Source organism: Centroberyx gerrardi, chromosome 24 (assembly GCF_048128805.1).
Source record: "Centroberyx gerrardi isolate f3 chromosome 24, fCenGer3.hap1.cur.20231027, whole genome shotgun sequence".
Classification (NCBI taxonomy): domain Eukaryota; kingdom Metazoa; phylum Chordata; class Actinopteri; order Beryciformes; family Berycidae; genus Centroberyx; species Centroberyx gerrardi.
Genome location: NC_136020.1, coordinates 20,571,683 through 20,597,927, shown reverse-complemented (window position 1 = coordinate 20,597,927; position 26,245 = coordinate 20,571,683). Strand labels below are relative to the sequence as shown.

General features: G+C 40.0%; 2 protein-coding genes and 1 pseudogene across 3 annotated transcripts; 1 reads left to right on the top strand and 2 right to left on the bottom strand.

Annotated features, from left to right (window-relative positions):
• Positions 1-7,829: 7,829 nt before the first annotated feature.
• LOC139927740 (fish-egg lectin-like) lies at positions 7,830-17,351 on the bottom strand. Its single transcript, XM_071919995.2, has 6 exons — positions 17,267-17,351; positions 16,909-17,145; positions 16,366-16,580; positions 16,087-16,211; positions 14,980-15,199; positions 7,830-8,015 (listed from the first exon to the last, which is right to left on the bottom strand). Exons 1-5 carry the CDS (start codon positions 17,319-17,321, stop codon positions 15,058-15,060), a joined length of 774 nt encoding a protein of 257 aa, XP_071776096.1. The 5' UTR covers positions 17,322-17,351; the 3' UTR covers positions 7,830-8,015; positions 14,980-15,057.
• On the bottom strand, positions 8,038-10,939 carry LOC139927738 (fish-egg lectin-like). The gene is made up of 5 exons (XM_071919994.2): positions 10,799-10,939; positions 10,198-10,434; positions 9,281-9,495; positions 8,996-9,123; positions 8,038-8,270 (listed from the first exon to the last, which is right to left on the bottom strand). The coding sequence occupies exons 1-5, from the start codon at positions 10,851-10,853 to the stop codon at positions 8,129-8,131; spliced, it is 777 nt and encodes a 258-aa protein (XP_071776095.2). The 5' UTR covers positions 10,854-10,939; the 3' UTR covers positions 8,038-8,128.
• Positions 17,352-20,571: 3,220 nt separating the features above from the next.
• On the top strand, positions 20,572-25,314 carry LOC139927745 (fish-egg lectin-like; annotated as a pseudogene). The gene is made up of 5 exons (XR_013504071.1): positions 20,572-20,665; positions 22,306-22,535; positions 23,750-23,964; positions 24,122-24,246; positions 25,134-25,314. The product of XR_013504071.1 is annotated as a fish-egg lectin-like (transcript).
• The last annotated feature ends 931 nt before the right edge of the window (positions 25,315-26,245 follow it).

Genomic DNA, 26,245 nt, shown 5'->3' with positions numbered 1-26,245 from the left:
TGTGGAGTATTTTTCACATTATGTCAACAAGCTGTATTATTGTTTTGCGTTATTTCCATTTATAATGTCGTTTTTCTGCAGTGGGAGATGTAGTCTAATTTTATTCAGTGTTATTTCATATATTTATAGCCTGTGAAGCCTATAGTATTTTCTGATAATCAATACAGAATATGCTCTGTTTTATATTGACCATAATGTTTTTTTGTAGTGTGGTTTTGTTTCTAATTTTATCTTTTTTCTATTATTTTATCTACTATATCTTTCATCTCTCCTTTATTTCAGTTTTATTTCTTAATTTCTGTTTCCCATGTGGGTTTTTTGTGTGCGATTGATGTAGTTTTATTATATTCTTCGCCCATTCACATGTCTACTGCATCAACCTCGAGATCAAGATCTTAATTGTTCAAATTACCTGACTAATTTAGCAAATGTAACGTACAAATTGCATTAGCTTGCAAGCGTGCGTTGTTTTTCATCTGATGAGGTTAGGGCAGGCTGATTGAAAATAGAGTCCACTGGACGACATTGAAGTTACAAGCCAAAATTAATTATATGAACTAAGGAGCAGGTATGAGGCAAATGACCTGTTTTCCTAGTGCGTCTCGTTCTGTAAAAGTCAGCGGTTTGATCCCTGCTACAGACACCAAACTCTATTACTGTACGTTTCTCTGGATAACAGCATCAGCTAAATGTCCAAAATCTAAAATTTTAGCCATCCTCCGCACTGGACACTCTCTTTACAGGAGACTTACTTTAGATGGCTGACTATCTTTCTACTTCCCTCTTCTTCTATTATTTCATTCTGTGGCACTTCTCTATCGCTGGCAGCAATAATCTCATCGGAGTCAAATAACAGTTTTTCTGGCTAAGTAACATTAGACTGAAGCCCAGCGGTAAGAGAGGAGGTAGTTAAACACAATAGTTGTTTATATATATGCTGTATATATATACTGTATAAATCTAAGTAAATATGGAACGGTGTCAGTGTGAAGCAAGGGGCTGATGAAAAAGCATATGTAGTCAGTTTTCCCTGGATAAATAAAAAAAAAAGTAAAAAAAAGCACAAAAAACCCTGTCTCGAGTGATATAAACATTGGCTTTGTTTTTTTTTTTAGCATCAATCTGCTTTTCAAAATTGCAGATTGATAAAGTGTTCAGTCGTCTTAGTTTGAGTGTGTGTCTACTGCTGGGTTTCCATGGAAACCACCTTGATATATACAAAGATGTGGATTTGTGGTTTTCAACAAGATTGGATTTCCCCAGCTCTACACCTGAATTTAGAGGTCACACACACACACATGCATACATACATCTATCTGTAAGACATGCACAAATCTGTCTCTCTCTCCCTCCCACTCTCTCTCACACACACACACACACACACACACTCAAACACACACACAATCATACACACACAGTAACACATACACTCACTCACTCGCTCATATACATACATTTACTCATTCACCTTTGTACATATGCACACACACACACACACTTATACACACACCCACTCACTCACCTACATACACACACACACCCCTCCTCCCAACACACACACACATCTGTCTGACCTCAAGCCCTCCAGTCTCTGCTGCCCTGACAAAATCACACCACTAGAGGGTACAAAAAGAATGGCTGCTAATTATTTTTGCCTCTCCAAACATGGCTGATGGGTCTAATTCTGGGGTGATAATAGGTGTTGGCAGTCTGTCCGGGTAATTAGCACATTCCCACCAAGCACGTGTGTGATTTCAGTAAATCTTGCATTGGGAATCGCAACTGATTGCCTGGCAACCGTCCCTGTCATCTTCTCCTCCAGCATCCAATCACCACCGCCGGTGTTGTTCAGTCAACCAATCAAATGAGCTATGCAGGATCACTGTTTTTTTTTATATTATGCATCCAATCAACATTTTAGGATTGTGTTAATTGTATGGTGAGGGAAATAAATGGTATGGGGAAAGTTAGAACTTTTTAAAATGAGATTCACACACACACACACACACACACACATTGTACGACTAAAAGGGGGGGATTTTGAGCTCAAATTAAAAACTTTGCATGTTGGCAGCTCCACATGGCAGCAAGCGGTAACTGTTTGAAAGTTTTGAACTTCAATACCAAGAAATCAAGCAACATGACGTCAGTAAACGTCACACAGCAGCTCATGTTTACCGACCCGGCCGGTCTGTGATGCTTTATATGAAAGGAAACCAGAGAGACGAGAGAGGAGAAGATCTAACGCTGGTGAGTCCAGCTTTCTCCGCTGCTGGTTAGGAGACCGTTTGGATTTTGCTCTTAAGTTCTGATTCATCGCTTCCTGTGGGCGGAGAAGCGACCAAACCTGACACCAGAATTTAATTCGGGAAAATAGGACAAATCTACACATCTCAATTAGTGGGGATGTGACGCGGTTCTATGTTGCAGCCCTACTTTTGGGATTTAGGTAGACAAAATGGGTGTATTTTCACATAAAACCATGCCTAGTCCAGCTTTAAACTAGAATAAATTTAAATTAGATAGATGTAGATATGCATAAATACATACAGATTCCCACAAAACAAGAAACTAAAAGAAACAAAATGTATTACAGTATCTTCAGCTAAGTTTAACGGTAGTCTCCTGTGGCCATTTCTGACGCAGGCTGGTATGGGAGTTACATGCCCTTGTTCAGGGGGACTTCAGCACACAGACTTTCAAGTGTATACCAATGCACAGACACACACACACACACACACACACACACACACACACACACACACACTACCAAGGAGTTTTGAACCAGCAACCTTTCAACTACTAGCCGGCCTCCTTAACCATCCTGCTGCTTATCTCCTCCCAGCCAGGCATCTTTCTCCAAGGTTATCGCTGTCGTCTCTCATCACGGTTAACCCCGGCACCAACAAGAGCCACATGCTAATGAATACTCTCCATCGAGTCCCAATAGAAGCAGGTGGTAGTGGTGGTGGTGGTGGTGGGGGTTACAGATCGCTTTCCAATATGTCTGCATTACCAGTCAGGCCATTGACTCCAATTACATCCACATGGCACTAATTGTTAAGCTCATTATGCCTGATCTCCGCCATCCCTCCTCCTCTGTGACATTCGTTCAAGGTAAATACAGACGACCCTCTGTTTGTCTGCCCGCCTCTGTGCATTCTGGCTGTGGGCCATCAGCCATAGAGCGCTGGGGGAGAATAACTATAAAAGACACCACCAAGCTTGATGATTGATGTAAGGCTCGAGCGCTGATTGGTTGGCAGAGAGACACCATGGGAATCCTCATGCCTCGTTCAGACCTATTGTGTTGAATGCGTTGCCCTCCGACTGAATTTCATTCGCTTCAAATGGAAATATATAAGTGTCACTGCTGCGTAATTGGGTTGAAAATGCATGCATCAACTATGTAGATGTTCACTGTTGCAACATGACAAAATATCAGTCTTGCTGTATCCTGTATAAATGCATAATTCATATGCTTCAACAATGAGACCCAGGTTGAGGAAGGTGTTATTAGTTATTAGTTTATTAAGATCCCCATTAGCTACAGCATTGCAGCAGCTATTCTTCCTGGGGTCCACAAAACAGACTTTACATGTGACAATGCAACCATTACACTTACATCATAACACATAACATTATAAAATAGACAGGACAAAGACTAAAACACACACACAGACAAGACAAGCTCCTGACAATCAGAATATATGAAATAGTCCGTTTCACTCCAGTGTCCCCAACACATTTCAAATCATAATACGGTCCATTTCACGCTAGTATTCAATACAATAATCAATATACATGAAATTAGTCCGTTTCACTCCAGTTTCCCGGTCCACAACCTCAGACCCTCCACGGCCACAAGACACATCAACACAATCAAACTCATATTTGTATTTTATTCAAACTTAGCCAAACTAGTTTCACATCTTTTCAACGTCTCTAGTCAAAAGATGCTGTTTTAGTAAAATTATAAATCGAATTTTACTGTTTTCTTGTGTGATATGTCTAGGGAGTAAATTCCATTCATGCATAGCTCGGTACATGACCGTTCGTTTGATTGCGTTTGTCCTTGCTTTCGGTAATGTAAAATTTCCTCCTATAGCATGTCTGGTAGAGTAGTCATGTCTATCTAAACAAGTTTTTGATCGCTCTTTTACACTGAGGCGGGCAGAGGTGTAGGAATAAATGCTCTGTGTGGGTAGACTTGCTCCAGAGCAGGAAACAGGATGGAAAACACAACCGTCTTGTAACAGAACTGCGGTGGCTGTTATGTGATATTCATGGTGTGCTTCCTTGCGAGGTTTTGTGCACAATCATTGTGTATTTGTTTACACAAAGCAACGCATTCAGCATTGTGTTATGAACGGTACCTGCACCCTATTATCCCCCTCTCCTATATAGACCCCACTGGAGAGACTGTTGAGTATTACACCGGTTCGTAACGTACAGTGTTGCGAGCGAGCGGCTTGAAAAAAGTAAACAGCAGCCAGTAGATTCAATGAAGCTTCCACATGAACAGCGAACGCAGAGAGGCAAGTCCCTAAAAAAAGTTGTGTTGTTCTTGAGAGTAGAGCATAAATGCATTTACAGTCTACTTGACGTGTTGAAATCGTTGGCAGCGTGTTTACATAACCCCACAATTGTTAATAGTCTAATTATGGCTTTTATTGTTTTATTTTTTCTACTATTTTTATTGCTTATTTTTATTCTATATGTGTGCTTATATTCTGTTTACTTTTCTCCAGGCTGCTTAATCATATGACCTTCTGGGACGCCCAGGTGGCTCAACTGGTAGAGCGCGTATTAAGGCTAATACTTAAGTTAGCTAATAATTAAAGGGTAACTTCGGTATTTTTCAACCTGGACCCTATTTTCCCATCTTTTTGTGTCTAAGTGACTAAAGGGGACAACAGTTTTTGAAATTGGTCCAGTATTGAGCGAGATCGTTTCAGCCGGCAGCCGCGAAACGGGCTGCAATGTAATCCGACGGGGCAAATCGCACCGTCAATGTACGTCCAATAAAAGTGTTTGTTTTTGCCACTGACAGGCTCAGATTGTTATTATAAGTGTTACACACAGACCGGATCAAGCGAAAGGTAAAGAAAAACGTTTCATTTCTCTGTAGGGTCCTTTCCATAATGCTGCCGGCTGAAGCGATCTCGCTCAATACTGGACCAATTTCAAAAAATGTTGTCCCCTTTAGTCACTTAGACACAAAAAGATGGGAAAATAGGGTCCAGGATGAAAAATACCGAAGTTACCCTTTAAGTCCTAATTGCAGCGGCATGGGTCTGAATCTGACCTGTGCCCTTTGCTGCATGTCATCCTCTCTCTACTGTGGCAGTCTAATAAAGCAGAAATGCCCAAAAAATAATCTAAAAAAAAAAAAAACAACATTACTTTCTGCTGAACATCAAATACTTTTATCTAATTTTAAATATGCTGCTCTGGATCCGTCCATGTTGCATGAGATTGGCTGTTTCTTACAAACCCCGCTCCTTTTCTTGTGAACGTGCTCATATAGCTGGACAGGGAAAACCCTGGATTAGCAGAGCGAGTTGATAACCATCTTCATGACACCAGTTAGCCAGGAGAAAAACAAACAATGGCAATCATTATTTGTTTTTTTGAAGTAACGTGTTGCAAAGTTTCCCTGACTATGTGACACAGGCCCCTTATCTTTTTCTTTCCTCTGTGCCCTTGTTCTCACAAACGTCTCCTGATCAAGTTACATAACTAAACGTGACAGATCACCCATCAGATCAGCTCGTGTGTCACTCGGCAGGAATCACTCCATCAATACCTCCATCCGACACTTCAGTCACCAGTAAGCACCGCAGCATGATACAGGGAACCAGAATGACAGTGTCTGCCCAACTAAAGTACACAGTCTGATGTGTGTTGAGAGCGGATATGGGTGCCAATACACCTGTGATGGGAGTTGCCATATTGTATAACTTCGATGACATGCAGCCAGTAGATTCAATGAAACTACCACGTTTATTTGTTTATTGATAAGGATCCCCATTAGCTGTACACAAAGGTGCCCAGCTATTCTTCCTGGGGTCCCACTAAAATACAATATACATCCAAAACAAATACACAAAGTTTAAAACCAGGATATAATAAAAGCAAAAATTAAGACCATTTTGTTACGGGCCACAATGTGTTTACACAACGAGACGAGTCGTTCTGGCCTAAAGAAAAATGGTTGTGTTGTTCTTGAGAGAAGAGCATAAATGTTAGTAATCAATTTCTTTTCCAAACTTCTCAATTCTGCGTGCCGTGACGATCCTGTTGGTTTTAGCTGAGGTGAACATAGCAGACCCTCTCTCATCCGTTCTCCTTCCCTTTCAACATGTAAATCGTGGCTGTGAATCGCGAGTTCTGCCCTTGCTTCTGTGGATATTAGCGGCCCCAACTCTCTCTGTTTTCTGTTTTTCTCCGGTCATCGTCATTGACCATGTTCTCGTTACTGTCGTCCCGGCACCTATTGCACGCTCAGCTGTCCCGGTGGGCGATCCCTCTGTGACTCGGCCCGCCCAAAGTTTCTTCTTTTTTTCCCTAACAAGGTTGTTTCATGGGAGTTTTGTAAAGTTTGCATGGAGCGTCTAAGGCTGGTGGTTAGGTTAGGCTATGTAGAATACGTAGGCTTGCTATAATCTGTTTTTGTGAGTCTTGCTCTTCCTGATGTTTGTCCTTTATCATTCTGCCCTATGGTTGATTGTTGATCAGGTAGATTTAGCTAGGCTCATTCTCTGTACAGTCCTTTGAGACATGCTTGTGATAAAGGGCTAAAAAAATACACAAACTTGACTGACTTGACTTTCTCCTGTCTTTTCCATGTATAGCACTTCTTTAAATCAGAGTTTACAAAGTGTCTGAACAATCAAATAAAAGCAAACATCACTATCAACATAAATTAAAAAGCCGAAGGCACCACAAAATAAGATGAGAATAGAAGGTAAAATATATTATAAAGATATCACATAGAAGCAAGTCTTTCAAATTAAGGTTTAAGAAGTAATTTAAAAGATGATAGTGATTCTATTAGCCTCCTCAGGCAAAGCCAAAAGACTTAAAGGAAAATATCACCCTCAGATACTCTAACAATGTGACAAATCATCAATTTGTGATGCTCCATGCACTCCAGGAGTTATTTTGTGATGAAGTGTTGTAATTTACCTTTTTGGTGAATCCACTTTCCCTCTATCTGCCTCGACTGCTTCTACTTCATTTAGAGATTTTGTGTTGCTTTCAGTCAAAGGTGGGCTTATGGATGTATAAATATAGCTGCTAGCTGACTGTTTAGCTAGTTTGTGAACACTGGGGTGTCTATGATCACGGCGGGACCCCATACTCAAATGCAACATGGCAGAATGCAATGACTGCATTGCATTCTTGTCTGTTGCAGCAGCTGTCAGTGGAGAAATTGGTCTCTCTCCTCTTCTACTTCTCTTCAATTTCTATGATTTCTATGATTGTTGAACGTCTCTTGGTGCAAAATGGCGGCTCTAGAAAGAAGCCCTCGCTCTTTGATTCTGAGGGACTGACACCAAAACCTGACATTTACCGCTGATGTTTTAGATCACTGAAAATGCTTTTGCTACCAAATTAAAATATATATTTGCACGTGATGCCACATCGTCATCAGTGATCAGTAAAACCTAAAACCCAATTCTGAGTCTAACAGGTAACCAGTGAAGAGATACCAGAAGTGGGGTGATGTGATTTTTTGTTTGTACCAGTTAAACTTGACCAAGCTGGAGACATGAAAGAGATTTTTGACTGATGCCAAAATAAAGAGAGTTACAGAAGTCTAAACATGAGGACAAAGGGATCGTTACATCAGAGCCTATGGATTGGAAAATGTCAGAACTGCAACAAAGAAACAACAGGTTGGATGCAAATATTTTAATTCAGGTAGAATGGAAGTTCATTGATTATTTATACATTGTGCACAAAGTTTACAGCCAAAACAGACAGGATAAACAGGAAAAAACAGTTTACTCTGCCCTAAGAAAATGTCTTCGATAAGTAAAAGAGACAGATGTGCTAAGGAGCAGATAAGGACTGGATTGTCGTTACTACACAGAACTGTACATCTGCTATAGAGCTGACATTAGTGGGTGCACTGTAGGACCAGACCAGTGTTGGACAAGACCCAGAGTTTGCCCAGGTCGTAGCTGACGTGCTTCATGGTCATGCACATGGGGACTTGTGTCCATGCGGTCCCTTGTGGACGACTACTGGTGATGCGGGTTCTGTTGAGAGAGAAGATGAATGTAGAAGTCTGTCAATCGATCATTGGAAGAATTATTTTTTTCACCAGCTGAAACTTACAAGCATTATGAAGATGCTCTGTGTTTGAGATTGCTTTATTTTATTGTATTTTTAATTTCTGTCCTATTCTTTGCTGCGTCAATTGAACCTAATTCCCCTATGGGATCAATTATGTTCATCTTATGAAGTAAAGAAGAAAAAATTTCAACCTTAAATTCATCAGTCAATATTTCAAAAACACTTGTCCTCAGATACATAATGGTGGGATTTTGAACCCTAACCCTGGTTGAATGGGGGCACTATGATTAAAGGTCAAAATTTTAAACATTGAAAAGCCATAACTGCTACAACACCGGACCGATTTTGATGAACCTTGGAGAGATGATGTCTCTTGTTACTGATTGGTCCAAGGGGCGCCTGCTTTATTTGTAGTTGGCAACATATTTACTTGTTTTCTCCTGCTTTTTATCCTTATGTTGGTATATTGCAGTACTTTAAAGAAAAGTTTTCAGTCAGTGCGCATGTGTTGGAATATAAGCCATAATAACCATGAGAAAGTTCTTTACTAATTATTATTACTATATTTACAGAATAATATGGGTATTTTGGCTCACTTTGTACCAATTGCAAACCTGTTATACCCATAATCACAGTAAAGAATGCCCTCTGGGTGTTGTTACCAGATTGTGTGAAGTATTTTGTTTACCTTTGGTAGACCTGGCCGGATGTGTTCACTCCGAAGACGCTGCCGTCACTCCCCACCTCAACCATTTTCAAGGCCAGTCCTGAGATCTGCGTCCAGCCAGAGCTGGCGCAGGTGGACGGAGTCACACTCTGTCAAGAGATGCACATGTCAACATCAGAACGACTGCCATCAGTTGTTATGATCCATGAGTGTGAGATTAATGTGCTAAATAATAATAATAGTAACACAGTATATAAGATTTAAAAGACATATGAGTTTTCATTGGTTCTGCAAACAGTTTCCCACCCTTGTGAGGTAGACACGGTGACTCGTGTCGACTCCCCAGCATCCGTAGGGGCCGCAGCTGTAGTACATTAAATTAGTTGGCATGCGTGTCCAGGAGACGGAGCCCGTGCCCTTGAAGCCCAAAGTGTAGCTAGTCTTTAGACAGTAGGTGTTGTGGCCGGCATTGACTCCCACAACGAAAAGATTACCACCAGCGTCAATCTGCTTCAACAAACCTGCAGGCGAGGAAAAACACAGAGGTACAGGTACACTTAGTCAGCATGTCGTCCTGACTTCATAAATCTGTGAACTGCAAACATCAGTTCTGTAAATCTGTCAGTCTGAATTCTTTCTAGCTGACAGGAGCAATGTATTAGCACGATGAAGACACTGTATCTGAAGTTTTTAATATATTCTGTTTTTTTATCTTTATCCTACAATTTGCTGCAGCAATGACCCAACTTCCCCACAGGGATCAGTAAAGTTCATCTCATTTCAAAACACCTTCACTAGTTTCAAACAATACATGGCAGATCTGTGGATGATCTGAGGTTCACATGTACTGGTTTTACACGTTAGTTTAGTTGCACAGTGATAAAAAAAAATAAAAAAGTATATAAGCAAAGTGATTAAATGCAATGCTTAAAAAATACAGAAAGAAGAAAAGCAAACTTCTAGTTTGCACAGGTGAGATTAAAATAAAAACTAAGGGCTTATTAAAAACAAGTTATCTCAAAACAAACAACATATCATCATGTTTAGACACATTTAAAAAACAAAATACAAAAATGCCACCAAAAATGTATTTGTTCATGTAGATGACATGCATTCAAACTATATTTTGAGTGCCAATATATTTAAAATGTCTTTCAAATGTATAGCTTGTGTTTTGAATAAAGAAGGCATGCTAATAATGTAACAAATTCTCCCCTTTTTACCTGAAGCACGTGCCCAGCTGCCACCCACAAGTTTGTAGATGTAGTCACTGGTGCTGACGCCCCAGGTCCCTGCGTGTCCCACTGTGACATGCTTGAGGGTGGCTGAGGGCAGTCTGTACCAGGTCGATCCACTCAGGAAATAGGCATGATGGTATTTGTCTGTCGCGACCACTTTCCCCTGTCCAGCATCAATCTGTGTTGCATAGGACAGCTGTGGGGCCTCCTTGCAGTTCCAGGCTGCGGAGATGAAATCATCATCAGTGAGTGGATGAAGACGACTGAAGCTTTGGCATGCTTTCTTATGTTTTTAACCAAGTATCATTGCAAAAACTGCTGAATGAAAACATATGAAGGGTTTCACTGCCATATATCCATTTTGGGGAAAAAAAAGGTTGGTATCTAAAATTTACCTTTCAATGTTTCAAAAACACAACACTGGCTATGAACTATAACTATAGTATGCTATAATGACCCATAAGGGGCTGTCATTTTGTAAGAACAGGCTTTTTTTATTTTTATTTTTCAAATGGTGGATCTCTCTTTTTGGAATGAAATTATTCATATGTTGCAGGAAAATATACAGCATCTGATGGGGACTTACCATGACTGATGTCCAGGTGACACAGCACCAGCAAGAAAGCTGCAATAGTTTTCATGATGTCTCTGTGTCTCTGCCTCTGTAGCCTGTGCACCTCTGGATGATCCTCTGTATCTCTGTGTAGCTGCTGTCCTGCAAGACTGATGTGATCGCTCACTTATATAAAGTAAACCTGCAATGGATCTGACTCATGAGTCCTATTACAAGAAAAGCACCAACCAGTTCTGCAAGAACTGGTTGGTTCAAGGAAGCTGGACGGAAATTTCAAGCATTTACTGTAACCCCTTCAATCATTTTAACTGATGGAGAGTCAGTTGAGGAAATAATTCAAATTGAATTCCCGTAGGATGGTGACCGCATCTGAGAAAAGCACTGATGAGATGAAGAATATACCCCACACGAGAACAAAGCGGCATGTAGCACCTTAAACTACACAAAGAACAGGGGAAGCAGTGTTTGTGTCATGCCTCGGTATTATGAGTATTAACATTGTCAAAGGCTTGATTTGAAAAAGCCTTTGCCCTTGTTCACCCCAATTGCTCCCCGTTGTAAACTACATACAAATATCAACACTTGTCTATTCTATACGACTAATTTTTGCCTCGAAATTCCATAGAACATGCAAAAATAAAAATTGTTAAAAATTTGGAAACACGGTCAAAAGAAAAGAGCAAAAAAACCAACAAAAAAAACCCAATAGCCTATAAAACATAAAAACTCCAGATTGGGCCTTGGAGGATTCAGTTTCCAAAAGTATTTTTTGTCAGTAAAACACTGGATATGATTTTGGGTAATAAGGTGCACAACTGCATGCCATAATAATAACTATAGAGGGTTTAGGAATGATGGCCCCTAACCTATTAATTGCACACAGAGGCAGTTTTGGAAATCACCCTACCTTAGACTGTAACCACGTACAGGTGCATACACACACACATGCACTGATTACTTTGTTCAATTTTCACAGCAGAGTTTCAAAGTGCAAAATTCTTAACACAAAATTCTATAATGTAGTATATTTGGGGATCAAAGTTACACATAGTATGGAAAATAAAAACTGTCAAATGAGGCAATAGGTCATGCAAAAGGTTTGTCCTACCATCAGAACACTGGCTGCATAATTGTATGCAGTAGTCCTTTCCTAACATTTCGCTTTCAGGATGTGATCCAGATGTGCCACGGTTTCATAAAAACTGGTCCCACGTCATGTGAATGAGAGGAATAACATGTAATGCATGTCATAGAATACTTTATTTTTTCTTCCTCTTCCTTAATAGGTCAGAGTAAGGTGTCTGCACTGCTGTATTATAAGCACACTCAATCCACTCCACTCTATCTGCATTTCTTCTTTGTTGTCTTCTAAATTAAAAAAACTAGCTATTAGGCAAACCTTTTTTCAGGGGAATAGGATGTGAACTTGTAGCCAATAGGTAGAGTGTTCTTGTAAGTTTCTTTACGATATAGTGTAGTGGACAAAATGCCATTATTATAGCTTTTCTTGATTGTTCAGATGCATTTCTGGTAACAAGTGACACAGTGACCACTATCTAAAAGACATTTTGCAAACCATTTAACACAAATGCAACCGGTAAATACAAATTTCACATAGGAGTGTTATGTTCACAGATACCTCAAATCTTTCAGATTTGAGACAATCACTTGCAGATGTGGTGACTCGATAGTCACATGTGCAAAACTCTTCATTTGGTGATCAATTTGAAATCACACACTAAGGGAGCCAATTGATGTTCCAGAGGAATGAGGTCGGAACATACAATGTGTGCGGCTGTAGGCCAAAATGGGGTCATCCACCAGCATGAGACAAGACGAGACGAGACGAGACGAGACGAAAACAGATGTATTGTCCCAAAGGAAATTTGTCTTGGACACATCAGTGCTGCTGCATACATAATCAACAGACAATCAACAAGAGACATCATACCAACAATGTCACCTTTCCTCCCATAAATTGGGGCCTGTAACACAGCACACATAGTATTTCTGGATGGGCTTGCAGAGCGGAGGGGCAACAGTTGACCAATTTCATCATCATATGGGACGATATGCGATTCCACCATGATGGATCCAAAACCATGCAAGAATGTCCATGGTGTTACTCCCACCTTTCTCAATGCATTTGAGTGCGAGAGTTAAAAAAAAAAAGTTATGTATGACCATGATCCACATGGTCAGGACACGCTCATTGAGGCAGTGCTTGAGTCATGCCAAGGTTGGATACGCCACACAAAGCTTTATTTGTCCCTGTCTCGCTAGGAGGAGTAGCTATATGGCGTGACGTTGATTAGAATTTATGTTATTTATTATTCATGTTATTTATTATTCATGTTATTTTAATTGTAATGATAAACTTTAAATTTAACATACTCTTTTGAAAAATGTGGCCGTTTTTCATTTTGTTGATGGTAGTGAAGATTTTTTGTTATTGCATTTGATTTTTAGACATTCCAAAAAGGATTTTAAATTTGAACATGTATTTAGTGTTTTGCAAACTAAAACAGAGTTTTATTTGTGTCATATCTGCACTATTGTTTCTAGAAATGCATCTGAACAATCAAGAAAAACTGTAAGAGAGCTATTACAATCTGTGTAAAGAGCAGGCAGTCCTGAAACATTTACCACATATGAAATATTCTAGTGTCTTAAAAATGAACGGAGTTTCCCCATGTAAACAATGCGGATGTGTTTACATTCATAATTTGACTCCTACAAACATAGAGTATGTTGTTAGACCCCAATGATTATGCTGAAAAAATCTATTACTTTTGAAGACATTCGGAGTAAGTTTTTAATATTTACAAGGCTACAATGTTTACACCCAGATCTCGACTTGGAGAGGAAGCTCCCGCCCCTTCATTTGATTGGCAGCCTAAGTTGAAGGCGTTTCAGGTAACTATACCAGCTACCTCAGCCATCGGCACATCATGTACTAGAATTTCCAGCTCAATATTGTAACACAAGTAACTAGCTAGCAAGCTAACTTACCAGTCGAGTAAATGCTATGTACAGAACTTCACTTTTCTCATCCGATCCATCCTCCTCCAGTCCGATCAGCTTCTCCAGTCTCCTTTTATCCTTGAGTTTTCTCCACTCAACATTACGATCAGGTTTTCATTTCTTTGCTCTCCCAAATTCAGCTGTGTATCTTTCTTCTGCTGACATGGTAATTGAGTGGGTAGAGGGGAAAAACAACCTGGAACACCTCCCTATCTACACAATTATGATGGCCATTTTAGGACATCCTCAGCCGCCTTTGTCATTCGTAGATCTACTTTGTCAAATTTAGATGGACTTGTATCAGGTTTAGCTGTCTTAATAAAGATAGTTACAGTAGTCTAAACATGAGGACAAAGGGATAGTTGCATCTACGGAGCCCGGGAGTGTCCACTGGGAGAGAAAAAAAGTTATATCGAGTCCACGATTTACTCTAACATGCGCACGTTTTAGTCCATTCGTGCGCACGAGATACAATTCGTTCCCTCAATTTCGTTAAACTGTGCAATTTAGGAAAAAAATGCAACTTAAAAGGTACCTTTTAGGTATTGCAGATATGCCTATTAAGGATTTGGTATGTTAATATCCATTGTCTGTTTACACTGAATAGGCATATCCCCCAAATATTGCAACATATTTAGCCACTTAACCTTCAGGCCATGTAAAAACATTCAGGCGGCTGCAACACACCCAGGACTGCGCCACATTTAAACATAATCACCAAGTTGTGCACTGACTCTTTATAAGCTTGTGAAGAGCGCATGTATTATATATCGAGAGCACGATATCCCTATTTCGAGGGCACGTGTTGGCAATTTGTGCGCACGTAAAGAGGAAATCGAGGGGACCAATTGTATCTCGTGCGCACCAATAAACCAAAACGAGGGCTCATTTTAACCAGATCGAGGGAACGAATTGTATCTCGTGCGCACGTTACAGTACATCACGGCCACGACATAAATTATTTTTCTCCCGATGGCCACTCCCAGACTCCGTATGCATCAGAGCCTATGGATTGGCAAATGTCAGAAATGCAACGACGAAACAACAGTTTGGATGCTTGAAAAGAAGTTTATTTAATGATTTATTCATTGTGCAGAGAGTGCGTTCTCAAGGAAAGTTAGAAGTTTACAGCCAAGACAGACAGGAAAAAACTACTAAGAAAAAACTACTGCCAAAAAGCCCAGTAATCTCTCAAAAAGAAAACTGTCGTTACTATGCAGAATTGTACATCTGCCATAGAGCTGACATTACTCTGTGCACTGAAAGACCTGACCAGAGGTGGACACGACCCAGAGTTTGCCCAGGTCGTAGCTGACGTGCTTCATGGTCATGCTCATGGGGAGTTGTGTCCATGTGGTCCCTTGTGGAACACAACTGGTGATGCCAATTCTGTTGAGAGAGAAGATGAATGTAGAAGTCTGTCAATCGATCATTGGGAGAATTCTGTTAATCGGCAGCAGAACAGTTACAAGCATTATGAAGATGCTCGGTTTTTGAGATTCTTTTATTTTATCTGATTTTTATTTTTGTCCTATTCCTTGCTGTGCCAATTGAACCTGATTCCCCTCTGGGATCAATTATATTCATCTTATGAAGTAAAAGAAGGTTTTCATTCCACTCAATATTTAAAAAACGTGATTTTATCCTCAAACACACAACTGTGGGATTTTGATGAAACTTGGAGGGATGATGCATTTTTACACTGTGTTCCAGCATTTGAAAAATGACTCTGATTGGCCTAATGGGGCCAAAATTTTAAACTCAAACTTATCTCAAACACCACTGGAGCGATTTTGACGAATCTTGGAAGGATGGCGTATTTTGGCACTATGTTATAGCATTTCAAAACAATTGGCCTAATTGTGATTGGCCTAATGTGGATATCATAATTGAAGGTCAAAATTTTAAACATTGAACACACTGTTACAACACCGGTCCGATTTTGATGAACCTTGGAGAGATGATGTCTCTTGTTACTGATTGGTCCAAGGGGCGCCTGCATTATTTGTGGTTGGCAACATTTTTACTTGTTTTCTCCTGCTTTTTATCCTTATGTTGGTATATTGCAGTACTTTAAAGAAAAGTTTTCAGTCAGTGTGCATGTGTTGGAATAGAAGCCATAATAACCTTGAGAACGTTCTTTACTGAATATTACAGTATTCTTTACAGAATAAATTATCATTGTTATTATATTTACAGAATATTATGGGTACTTTGGCTTGCCTTGTATCTGCTGCAACCCTGTTGTTACCAGATTGTGTGGAGTATTGGCTTACCTTTGGTAGACCTTGCCGGATGCGTTCACTCCGAAGACGCTGCCGTCACTCCCCACCTCAACCATTTTCAAGGCCCCTGAGATCTGCGTCCAGCCAGAGTTGGAGCAGCTGGACGGTGTCACACTCTGTCAAGAGATGCACATGTCAACATCAGAACGACTGCCATCAGTTGCTGTCATGATTCATGAGTGTGAGATTAATGTGCTCAATAATAATGACACAGTGTTTAAGAGTTAAAAGACGTATGAGTTTTCACAGGTTGTGCAACCAGTATCCCACCTGTGTGAGGTAGATACGGTCACTTGTGTCGACTCCCCAGCATCCGTAGGGGCCGCAGCTGTAGTACATCAAACTAGTTGGCATCTGTGTCCAGGAGACGATGCCCACGCCCTTGAAGCCCAAAGTGTCACTTGTCTTTAGACAGTAGGCGTTGTTGATGTGATTGGCTCCCGCAATAAAAAGATTACCGCCAGCGTCAATCTGCTTCAACAAACCTGAATGCAAGGAAAAACACAGAGGTACAGGTACATTTAGTCAGCATGCAGTGACTTCATAAATCTGTAAACTGCATACGTCTGTTCTGTAAATCTGCCAACAGTTTGTGTTCATGTAGTTCATGTAAATGACATGCATTCAAAATATATTTTGAGTGGCCAACATATTTTGGACATAGTTGCGGATATCTGTTGTCAACAGCACATGGGAGGAAAACAGATTTTCACCATCTAAAATATATTTCAAATGTATAGCTTGAGTTTTTTATTTGCAAATTGGAAAGGAAGGCATACAAATAATGTAAAAAAAAAAATCGCCCCTTTTTACCATTGACACGTGACCACTTGCCAGCCACAAGCTTGTAGATGTAGTTACTGGTGTCAACGGCCCAGATCCCTGCGTGTCCCACTGTGACATGCTTGATGTTGTCTGAGGGCAGTCTGTACCAGGACGATCCGCTCAGTAAATAGGCATGATTGTGTTTGTCTGTCGCGGCCACTTGCCCCTGTCCAGCATCGATCTGCTGTACATCAGACAGCCCCGAGAACTTGTTGCAGTTCCAGGCTGTGGAGAGAAAAACATTGATGCAAGTGGATAAAATAAAAAATAAAAGTGGATCTCTCTTTTTCGAATGAAATTTCAAATGTTAAAGGAAAATACGTATAGGTATCTGATGGTGACTTACCATGACTGATGGCCAGGTGACACAGCACCAGCAAGAAGGCTGCAATAGTTTTCATGATGTCTCTGTGTCTCTGCCTCTGTAGCCTGTGCACTTTTATAGGGCTGACAGTTACCGCATTAGGCAAATGCAAGACAAACTTTAATTATACAAAAAAATAAAGTTTGCCTTGCCTTGCCCTGCCTTGCGGCAAATACAATGTGCTTCATTGCACGCCTACCGCGGGGTTGAGCTCATCACTGTCATTACCACTTTTTTGTTTTATGTTTCGTTTACTTTATTATATAAACTATTACAGGCACATTGCCAAAAGTGCTTGAGTAGCAAAACAGCAATAAAGGAACTTACCAATTAATTGATAAACAGCAACTAACTATAAGGTATTTAAAAACATGACAGGATTGTTCAATCATTGTGAATTTACTGCATGGAATTCTCCTATAGCCTACCTTACAGTATTATATGTCCATTAAATCCTTTTGGGAACGCGCTTTTACGCACTCACTCATCCCTCTCCTCTTATTCCTCCGACCAACAGTCAACACTCTCACAGGATTTCTCTGAAGAGGTTCCTTGGCATGGTTTGACTGAAAAAAGTCTGTTTATAATGACTAGCTGTCGATATTCATGTTTGGATATTCCATGGAAATACATCCATACTGGATGTTAGGTTAAGAACTGGATTTTGGGTTAAGAACTGGATGTTAGGTTAAGAACTGGATTTTGGGTTAAGAACTGGATGTTAGGTTAAGAACTGGATTTTGGGTTAAGAACTGGATGTTAGGTTAAGAATTGGATGTTAGGTTAAGAAATTATGGAGGGAGGAAAAAATAGCATTTTCCTCCAGTGTTGGAGGAACTAACAATTGAAAATAACAATGCCAGATGGGTTTTGGCCTTTCTAATGTTAAACATTATCCACATAAATAACCAAACTATTATGGTGTATCAGCGGAAATAATTCTGGTTTTTCATAGACTACTTCATAGACATAGCACAGTGAATTGAGTGAAAACGTTATTTTGAAACATTTGGAGAGTTTCAGTACTTGTTTCTTGGGCAGCAGGACCATCACCGGTAATGTGTCACAGCTGTTTAGCCTGAAACAATTTCATTTGAAATGTTTGAATCAAGTGTGAACATGACTGGCTAGTAGTAGATAAGCTTCTCTGTCTTGTCAAGTAGGCCTGAAAGCCAAAAGCCCATTCGACAACACAGTGTATGCTCCCTACGAAGTTACATGTGCACTACATTAGGTAATATTTTACAAAGAGCCTGTCCTCCCCCCAAAAACAACCCCATAGGTCGTTTGTACAAGCAGCTTATTACGACCTATAGTTACGTTTTAAAGTTAAGCGACCTTTAGCGGTCGTGTAAATAACGACAATGTGCTACGTTGGTCTGCGTCCACGTCACGTCAAGTTTCTCTCTCAACATTGAAATAGCACGGTGGAAAGTAAGGGTGTTGTGGTCGGCGATGACGGATGGGCGTATACGTTTGCCTTCGATGTTGGCGACCAGGGTTCGATTCCCAGCGTTTCCAAAGGACATACAACCGTGAGTCACTAATTTAACCATGACCAAACCATTTTCCTAACCTTAACCAAGTTGTTTTAGTTGCCTTACCATAACCATAACCCAAGTTGTTTTCATTTCACGTATTTTTGTGAGATCACGTTGGAAACGCTCCTGTGGGTCGTATTAGAGGGTAGGAACAAACGACCTATGTGGTCGTATGGGTTGGAGGACTTGTTGTTTACAAATGATATATTAGCAAAGGTATTCTTGATTTATGAATCAAGTACAAAGATTTAACTAATGTCATTACTAATGATGTACTAATTTCTTATAAATGATTCAGATATAATTCATAAATCATTGATAATAATGAATTGACGTGTAACTCCACATGAACTCATCATTAATTCATCAGTAATTCATTGTTCATAAAGGGCTTATAAACATTCATTATTTTAAAGTGTTACCGATATTTCAGAGGGAGAACAGAAGAGCTGTATTTTAACACAAAGTGCCAGTCTGGGCTTTAGGGCTTTTATCTGAAGAGATGGCTTTCAGACCAGTTCTTAAACTAACATCCAGTTCTTAACCTAACATCCAGTTCTTAACCAAACATCCTGTTCTTAGCCAAACATCCAGTTCTTAACCCAAAATCCAGTTCTTAACCTAACATCCAGTTCTTAACCTAACATCCAGTTCTTAACCTAACATCCTGTTGTGTCGATGAGACAACATACAAGGGCTGTGAAGGAGTTCCATCCTCTTAACAGAAAAATTGAAAGGTCTCAAGTTCTGTCTGAAGCAGAGAGATTGGCGTTGAGATTTGACATTAAAATTTCTCAAACACTGGAAATGCTATGGTCTCATCCTTCCGTGACTTGTTCCAAATATTTGGCCTTTAAAGGCTTGTGTTTTCAGAATTCTAAAAAAAACAGGATTGTAAACAGTTTTTTTTTGCAATTTTCTCCCTGCAACATACCCCCAACTTGCGGCAGTAGGCCTACGAGGGGCTACAGGGCATTGATAGTCAGGTGTGAAAGTCTCTCCCTCTCCTTATTTTTTCCATCTACCAAATCAGCACCATCAAAACTCCATGTAAAGTAATTTCACACATATAATTACTCACATACCTTTAGAACAACAGTGTGATGAGGCGCACAGAGCTCCTGGACATGAAACGTGCGATAGTCTGTCCGTGGATGAACTGAAACAATTCATTGCACAGTATTGCACTTCTGTATTTCCATGGAATATCCAAACATGAATATCGACAGCTAGTCATTATAAACAGAGTTTTTTCAGTCAAACCATGCCAAGGAACCGCTTCAGAGAAATCCTGTGAGAGTGTTGACTGTTGGTCGGAGGAATAAGAGGAGAGGGACGAGTGAGTGCGTAAAAGCACGTTCCCAAAAGGATTTAATGGACATATAATACTGTAAGGTAGGCTATAGGAGAATTCCATGCAGTAAATTCACAATGATTGAACAATCCTGTCATGTTTTTAAATACCTTATAGTTAGTTACTGTTTATCATTTAATTGGTAAGCTCCTTTATTGCTGTTTTGCTACTCAAGCACTTTTGGCAATGTGCCTGTAATAGTTCATATAATAAAGTAAACGAAACATAAAACAAAAAAGTGGTAATGACAGTACTGAGCTCAACCCCGCGGTAGGCGTGCAATGAAGCACATTGTATTTGCTGCAAGGCAGGGCAAGGCAAGGCAAACTTTATTTTTTATATAATTAAAGTTTGTCTTGCATTTGCCTAATGCGGTAACTGTCAGCCCTATAAAAGTGCACAGGCTACAGAGGCAGAGACACAGAGACATCATGAAAACTATTGCAGCCTTCTTGCTGGTGCTGTGTCACCTGGCCATCAGTCATGGTAAGTCACCATCAGATGCCATATATGTATTTTCCTTTAACATTTGAAATTTCATTCGAAAAAGAGAGATCCACTATTAAAATAAAATAAAAAAAACTATGCCTTTTCTTACAAAATGATTGTAAACATGACAGTAAAGCTCATTATGAGTCATTATAGTATACAATAGTTATAGTTCATAGTGCAGCGTTGGGTTTTTGAAACACTGAAATGTGAATTTTAGATACCTTTTTTCCCCCCAAAATGGATATAGGCTATCACTGTAAAAAAAATGTGATTGTAATTTTACAGTAAAATACTGGCAATTAAGTTGCCAATAAAGTACTGTGAAATTGCAGTCAAAACTAACAATGCTGATTTGCGCTTTCATGACTTGCCAATCCACTCAAAGTCCATCAGTGTGAACACTTATGTGTTCATGGCCTGCCTCCTCTTGGCCTTGGATCCCTCAGAAGGGTTGATGCCGACAAATCCTCTGTAAAAACAGAGTGACATCAGTGACAAGTGCATGTGATGGGCAACACACATGGATGTTAAAATCACCAAGTATTCAAATTAAAATTCTATCGTATTTAGGCACAATGAGAGACAGAAGGTCAGAGAATTCCTGGATGAAGTCTTGGTTCAGTTTCGGGGGTCTGTAGACTAGGACACATAGCAAGGGAGCCTTACCATTTACTAGGAAACCCAGTGATTCAAAAGTGTGAAAAGTGCCATTACAGATAGGGGAACATTTTATATGATTTTTGTGAATAACAGCTACCCCGCCACCACGACCAGATAGCCTGGGTTGATGGAAATGAATAAAACCAGGGGGTGTAGCTTCAATCAATGGAGGGAAATCACCTAGACTCAACCAAGTTTCAATAATCATAAAAAAATCAAAAATTAAAAGAGTTAATAACATCATGGCAGATAAAAGACTTGTTAGAGAGAGATCTAACATTCAAAAGTCCAAACGTGACAGCCAGGTCGGAGGTGGGAGTGTAAGATCTCTTCTTATCTGAGAGTGAAGTGCAGACAATTGATAAAAGATTCTGAGAGTTGACGCCTCTGGAACTGATGCACGGCTTCACTATATTAAGTCTTTCCCTGGTAATAACAGGAATATTGGTGGGGGAGAAATGATCAATGGGACTGTTTTTTGATAGACCAAGCACTGTGGGATATTCTAATTTTGACCCGGAACCAAAGTTATAGTTACTTGGCCCCTGGGGACGTCAATCGGTGACGGAGATGTCCACTCTGTTAATGGCCGCAAGGTGGTCACGGTATGAATGGATGATATTTTGAGAGCTGACTTTTTGTCATGTCACGTTTCCTCTAGCAGGAGAAACGTGAGCCACTTTTGAGGGAATATTGAGGTGATATTGATGTGTCTCTGGTATGTGGAAGTTGTACCGCTTTGAAACTGCATTATCCCTATTCTACAATATAAAATCATTTTTGTGGGGCCCCTTGAGTATTCCCCCCCCCCCACCCCCCCAACCCGAGACAAAACCCTAGCTCCGCCACTGAGTGAAACCCTTCACATGTTTTCAGTCGGTAGTTTTTGCAGTGATCCTTGGTTAAAGCGAAGCAAAGCATGCCAAAGCTTCAGTTGTCTGCATCCACTTGCATCAATGTTTTTCTCTCCACAGCCTGGAACTGCAACAAGTTCTCTGAGCTGTCTGATGTACAGCAGATTGATGCTGGACAGGGGCAAGTGGCTGCGACAAACAAACACAATCATGCCTATTTACTGAGCGGATCGTCCTGGTACAGACTGCCCTCAGACAACATCAAGCATGTCACAGTGGGACATGCAGGGCCGTTGACACCAGTAACTACATCTACAAGCTTGTGGCTGGCAAGTGGTCACGTGTCAATGGTAAAAAGGGGCGATTTTTTTTTTTACATTATTTGTATGCCTTCCTTTCCAATTTGCAAAATAAAAAACTTAAACTATACATTTGAAATATATTTTCCTCCCATGTGCTGTTGACAACAGATATCCACAACTATGTCCAAAATATGTTGGCCACTCAAAATATATTTTGAATGCATGTCATTTACATGAACAAATATATTTTTGGGGCCATTTTTGTATTTAAAAAAAATAAATAAATAAACATATGAAGTATACAAAATTTATTTTTTGCTGTATGAGTTTACCTAATCAGCTATTTTTGTTTAGGTTTGAGGTAAGTTGATTTTTGATGTTTTTAATAAGCCCTTCGTTTTTATTTTAATCTCACCTGTGCAAATTAGTAGTTCGCTTTTCTTCTTTATGTATTTTTTAAGTATTGTATTTAATCACTTTGCTTATATATTTTTTTATCACTGTTCATCACTCTGCCACGAATTGTACAAGACAAGTGAGGATGTTTAGCCTGATATTCAGACTGAATGGCCATTTGGTTCCCACTCCATTATTCAGTCTGAGATTGCCTCCTTGTTAGCTGTTTCCTGTGTGGGGGGTTGATTTTCCCCAAACCAATCATTAGTGACTGATGTAACTGACCGCTCTAACACTATTTTCAGCTACACTGATGCTGGGCGCATTTACTAATTTTACCAAGAATGTTGGTCGTTTTTGACAAAAATATCGTCTTTGCAAAGACAGTATGTTGGTTAAGGGGTGATTTCAAAAAACATTATTCTGCCGAAACGCCAATGAAAAACCGTTGCACGAACGGTTCAAACTTTAGTCCCACCCACAAAGGCGCTGATTGGCCCGATCGGTTTTCCGAGCTAGAAATCGCCGTTGAATAGAGCAACACCAGACTCTGTCAATCGCTCGACCAAATCTGAAGAGTGGGCAGGTCGCGATTCAGGAGTCTGGAACCAGGCTAGAGGGTGTTTTGAGATGAGATTAACTTTACTGATCCCTGTGGGGAAGTTGGGTCGTTGCTGCAGCAAATTGCAGGATTCAGATAACAATACAAACTACAGAAAATATTAAAAACTTCAGATAGTGTCTTCATCATGTTAATTGCTCCTGTTGGCAGATTTACAGAACAGACGTATGCAGTTTACAGATTTATGAAGTCACTGCATGCTGACTAAATGTACCTGTACCTCTGTGTTTTTCCTTGCATTCAGGTTTGTTGAAGCAGATTGACGCTGGCGGTAATCTTTTTATTGCGGGAGCCAATCACGTCAACAACGCCTACTGTCTAAAGACAAGTGACACTTTGGGCTTCAAGGGCGTGGGCACCGTCTCCTGGACACAGATGCCAACTGATTTGATGTACTACAGCTGCGGCCCCTACGGATGCTGGGGAGTCGACACAAGTCACCGTGTCTACCTCACAAGGGTGGGAAACTGTTTGCAGAACCAATGAAAACTCATATGTCTTTTAAATCTTATATACTGTGTTACTATTATTATTATTTAGCACATTAATCTCACACTCATGGATCATAACAACTGATGGCAGTCGTTCTGATGTTGACATGTGCATCTCTTGACAGAGTGTGACACCGTCCTGCTGCTCCAACTCTGGCTGGACGCAGATCTCAGGGGCCTTGAAAATGGTTGAGGTGGGGAGTGACGGCAGCGTCTTCGGAGTGAACGCATCCGGCAAGGTCTACCAAAGGTAAGCCAATACTCCACACAATCTGGTAACAACAGGGTTGCAGCAGATACAAGGCAAGCCAAAGTACCCATAATATTCTGTAAATATAATAACAATGATAATTTATTCTGTAAAGAATACTGTAATATTCAGTAAAGAACGTTCTCAAGGTTATTATGGCTTCTATTCCAACACATGCACACTGACTGAAAACTTTTCTTTAAAGTACTGCAATATACCAACATAAGGATAAAAAGCAGGAGAAAACAAGTAAAAATGTTGCCAACCACAAATAATGCAGGCGCCCCTTGGACCAATCAGTAACAAGAGACATCATCTCTCCAAGGTTCATCAAAATCGGACCGGTGTTGTAACAGTGTGTTCAATGTTTAAAATTTTGACCTTCAATTATGATATCCACATTAGGCCAATCACAATTAGGCCAATTGTTTTGAAATGCTATAACATAGTGCCAAAATACGCCATCCTTCCAAGATTCGTCAAAATCGCTCCAGTGGTGTTTGAGATAAGTTTGAGTTTAAAATTTTGGCCCCATTAGGCCAATCAGAGTCATTTTTCAAATGCTGGAACACAGTGTAAAAATGCATCATCCCTCCAAGTTTCATCAAAATCCCACAGTTGTGTGTTTGAGGATAAAATCACGTTTTTTAAATATTGAGTGGAATGAAAACCTTCTTTTACTTCATAAGATGAATATAATTGATCCCAGAGGGGAATCAGGTTCAATTGGCACAGCAAGGAATAGGACAAAAATAAAAATCAGATAAAATAAAAGAATCTCAAAAACCGAGCATCTTCATAATGCTTGTAACTGTTCTGCTGCCGATTAACAGAATTCTCCCAATGATCGATTGACAGACTTCTACATTCATCTTCTCTCTCAACAGAATTGGCATTACCAGATGTGTTCCAGAAGGGACCACATGGACACAACTCCCCGTGAGCATGACCATGAAGCACGTCAGCTACGACCTGGGCAATCTCTGGGTCGTGTCCACCTCTGGTCAGGTCTTTCTGTGCACAGAGTAATGTCAGCTCTATGGCAGATGTACAATTCTGCATAATAACGACAATTTTCTTTTTGATAGATTACTGGGCTTTTTGGCAGTAGTTTTTTCTTAGTAGTTTTTTCCTGTCTGTCTTGGCTGTAAACTTCTAACTTTCCTTGAGAACGCACTCTCTGCACAATGAATAAATCATTAAATAAACTTATTTTCAAGCATCCAAACTGTTGTTTCTTTGTTGCAGTTCTGACATTTGCCAATCCATAGGCTCTGATGTAACTATCCCTTTGTCCTCATGTTTAGACCAGAGGTTCTCAATTGTTTTTCAGCCAAGGACTCCTTACAATATAGAGAATATACCGGGTACCCCCTCATTCTGATTTGTGATTTTGGGCTATATAAATAAAAATGGACTTGACATGTACAGTATGTCCCTTGGAATAATCTGACATAGCCTATTTTTTACACTTCTATAGTCTTAGTTATGTGAAAGAACACAACTATTAGAAAGATATTAGATATGTATTAAAAATGTTTGCACCATCTCAACACAGAATACCCATAAAACAATCAATCAATTAGCTGCAAGTAACACTGTACCTAAACAAAATATCAAAGGGAAATCAAGAGAAAAGTGCTAATTTGAAGTGCATTTCAGAACATACACACACACACACACACACACACATATCAAGATAAAGTGTTTCACTCTTAGTTCATACGTAATGATTGATAAAAGTCTAATCATAAAATAAATGCAGGCTATAACAAACTGAACACATGCCTGCATTGCAACATATGTATCAAGTAGATTGCAAAACATCTGTAACATTGCTACAATCCCAAACCACTACTTTGTCAGCATCCGTTGTTGTTGCTGACGGTAGTCCTCGCCCTTCCTCCTAATGTAAAGAAAGACCGGTCTTTTTTTACATAATCTGGATGCTTGGGTGCCTCTTCAATTGGGCAGGCTTCATCGCCTCATTGGCGAGACA

Coding starts and splice junctions, on each gene's coding strand:
- LOC139927738 (XM_071919994.2), bottom strand. CDS start 10,853: ATGAAAACTATTGCAGCTTTCTTGCTGGTGCTGTGTCACCTGGACATC. Junction 10,435..10,798: donor TCACCTGGACATCAGTCATG/GTAAGTCCCCAT, acceptor TCATCTCCGCAG/CCTGGAACTGCAAGGAGGCC. Junction 9,496..10,197: donor CAGCTGGGCACGTGCTTCAG/GTAAAAAGGGGA, acceptor CCTCGCCTGCAG/GTTTGTTGAAGCAGATTGAC.
- LOC139927740 (XM_071919995.2), bottom strand. CDS start 17,321: ATGAAAACTATTGCAGCCTTCTTGCTGGTGCTGTGTCACCTGGCCATC. Junction 17,146..17,266: donor TCACCTGGCCATCAGTCATG/GTAAGTCACCAT, acceptor TTCTCTCCACAG/CCTGGAACTGCAACAAGTTC. Junction 15,200..16,086: donor TCCGGCAAGGTCTACCAAAG/GTAAGCCAATAC, acceptor CTCTCTCAACAG/AATTGGCATCACCAGTTGTG.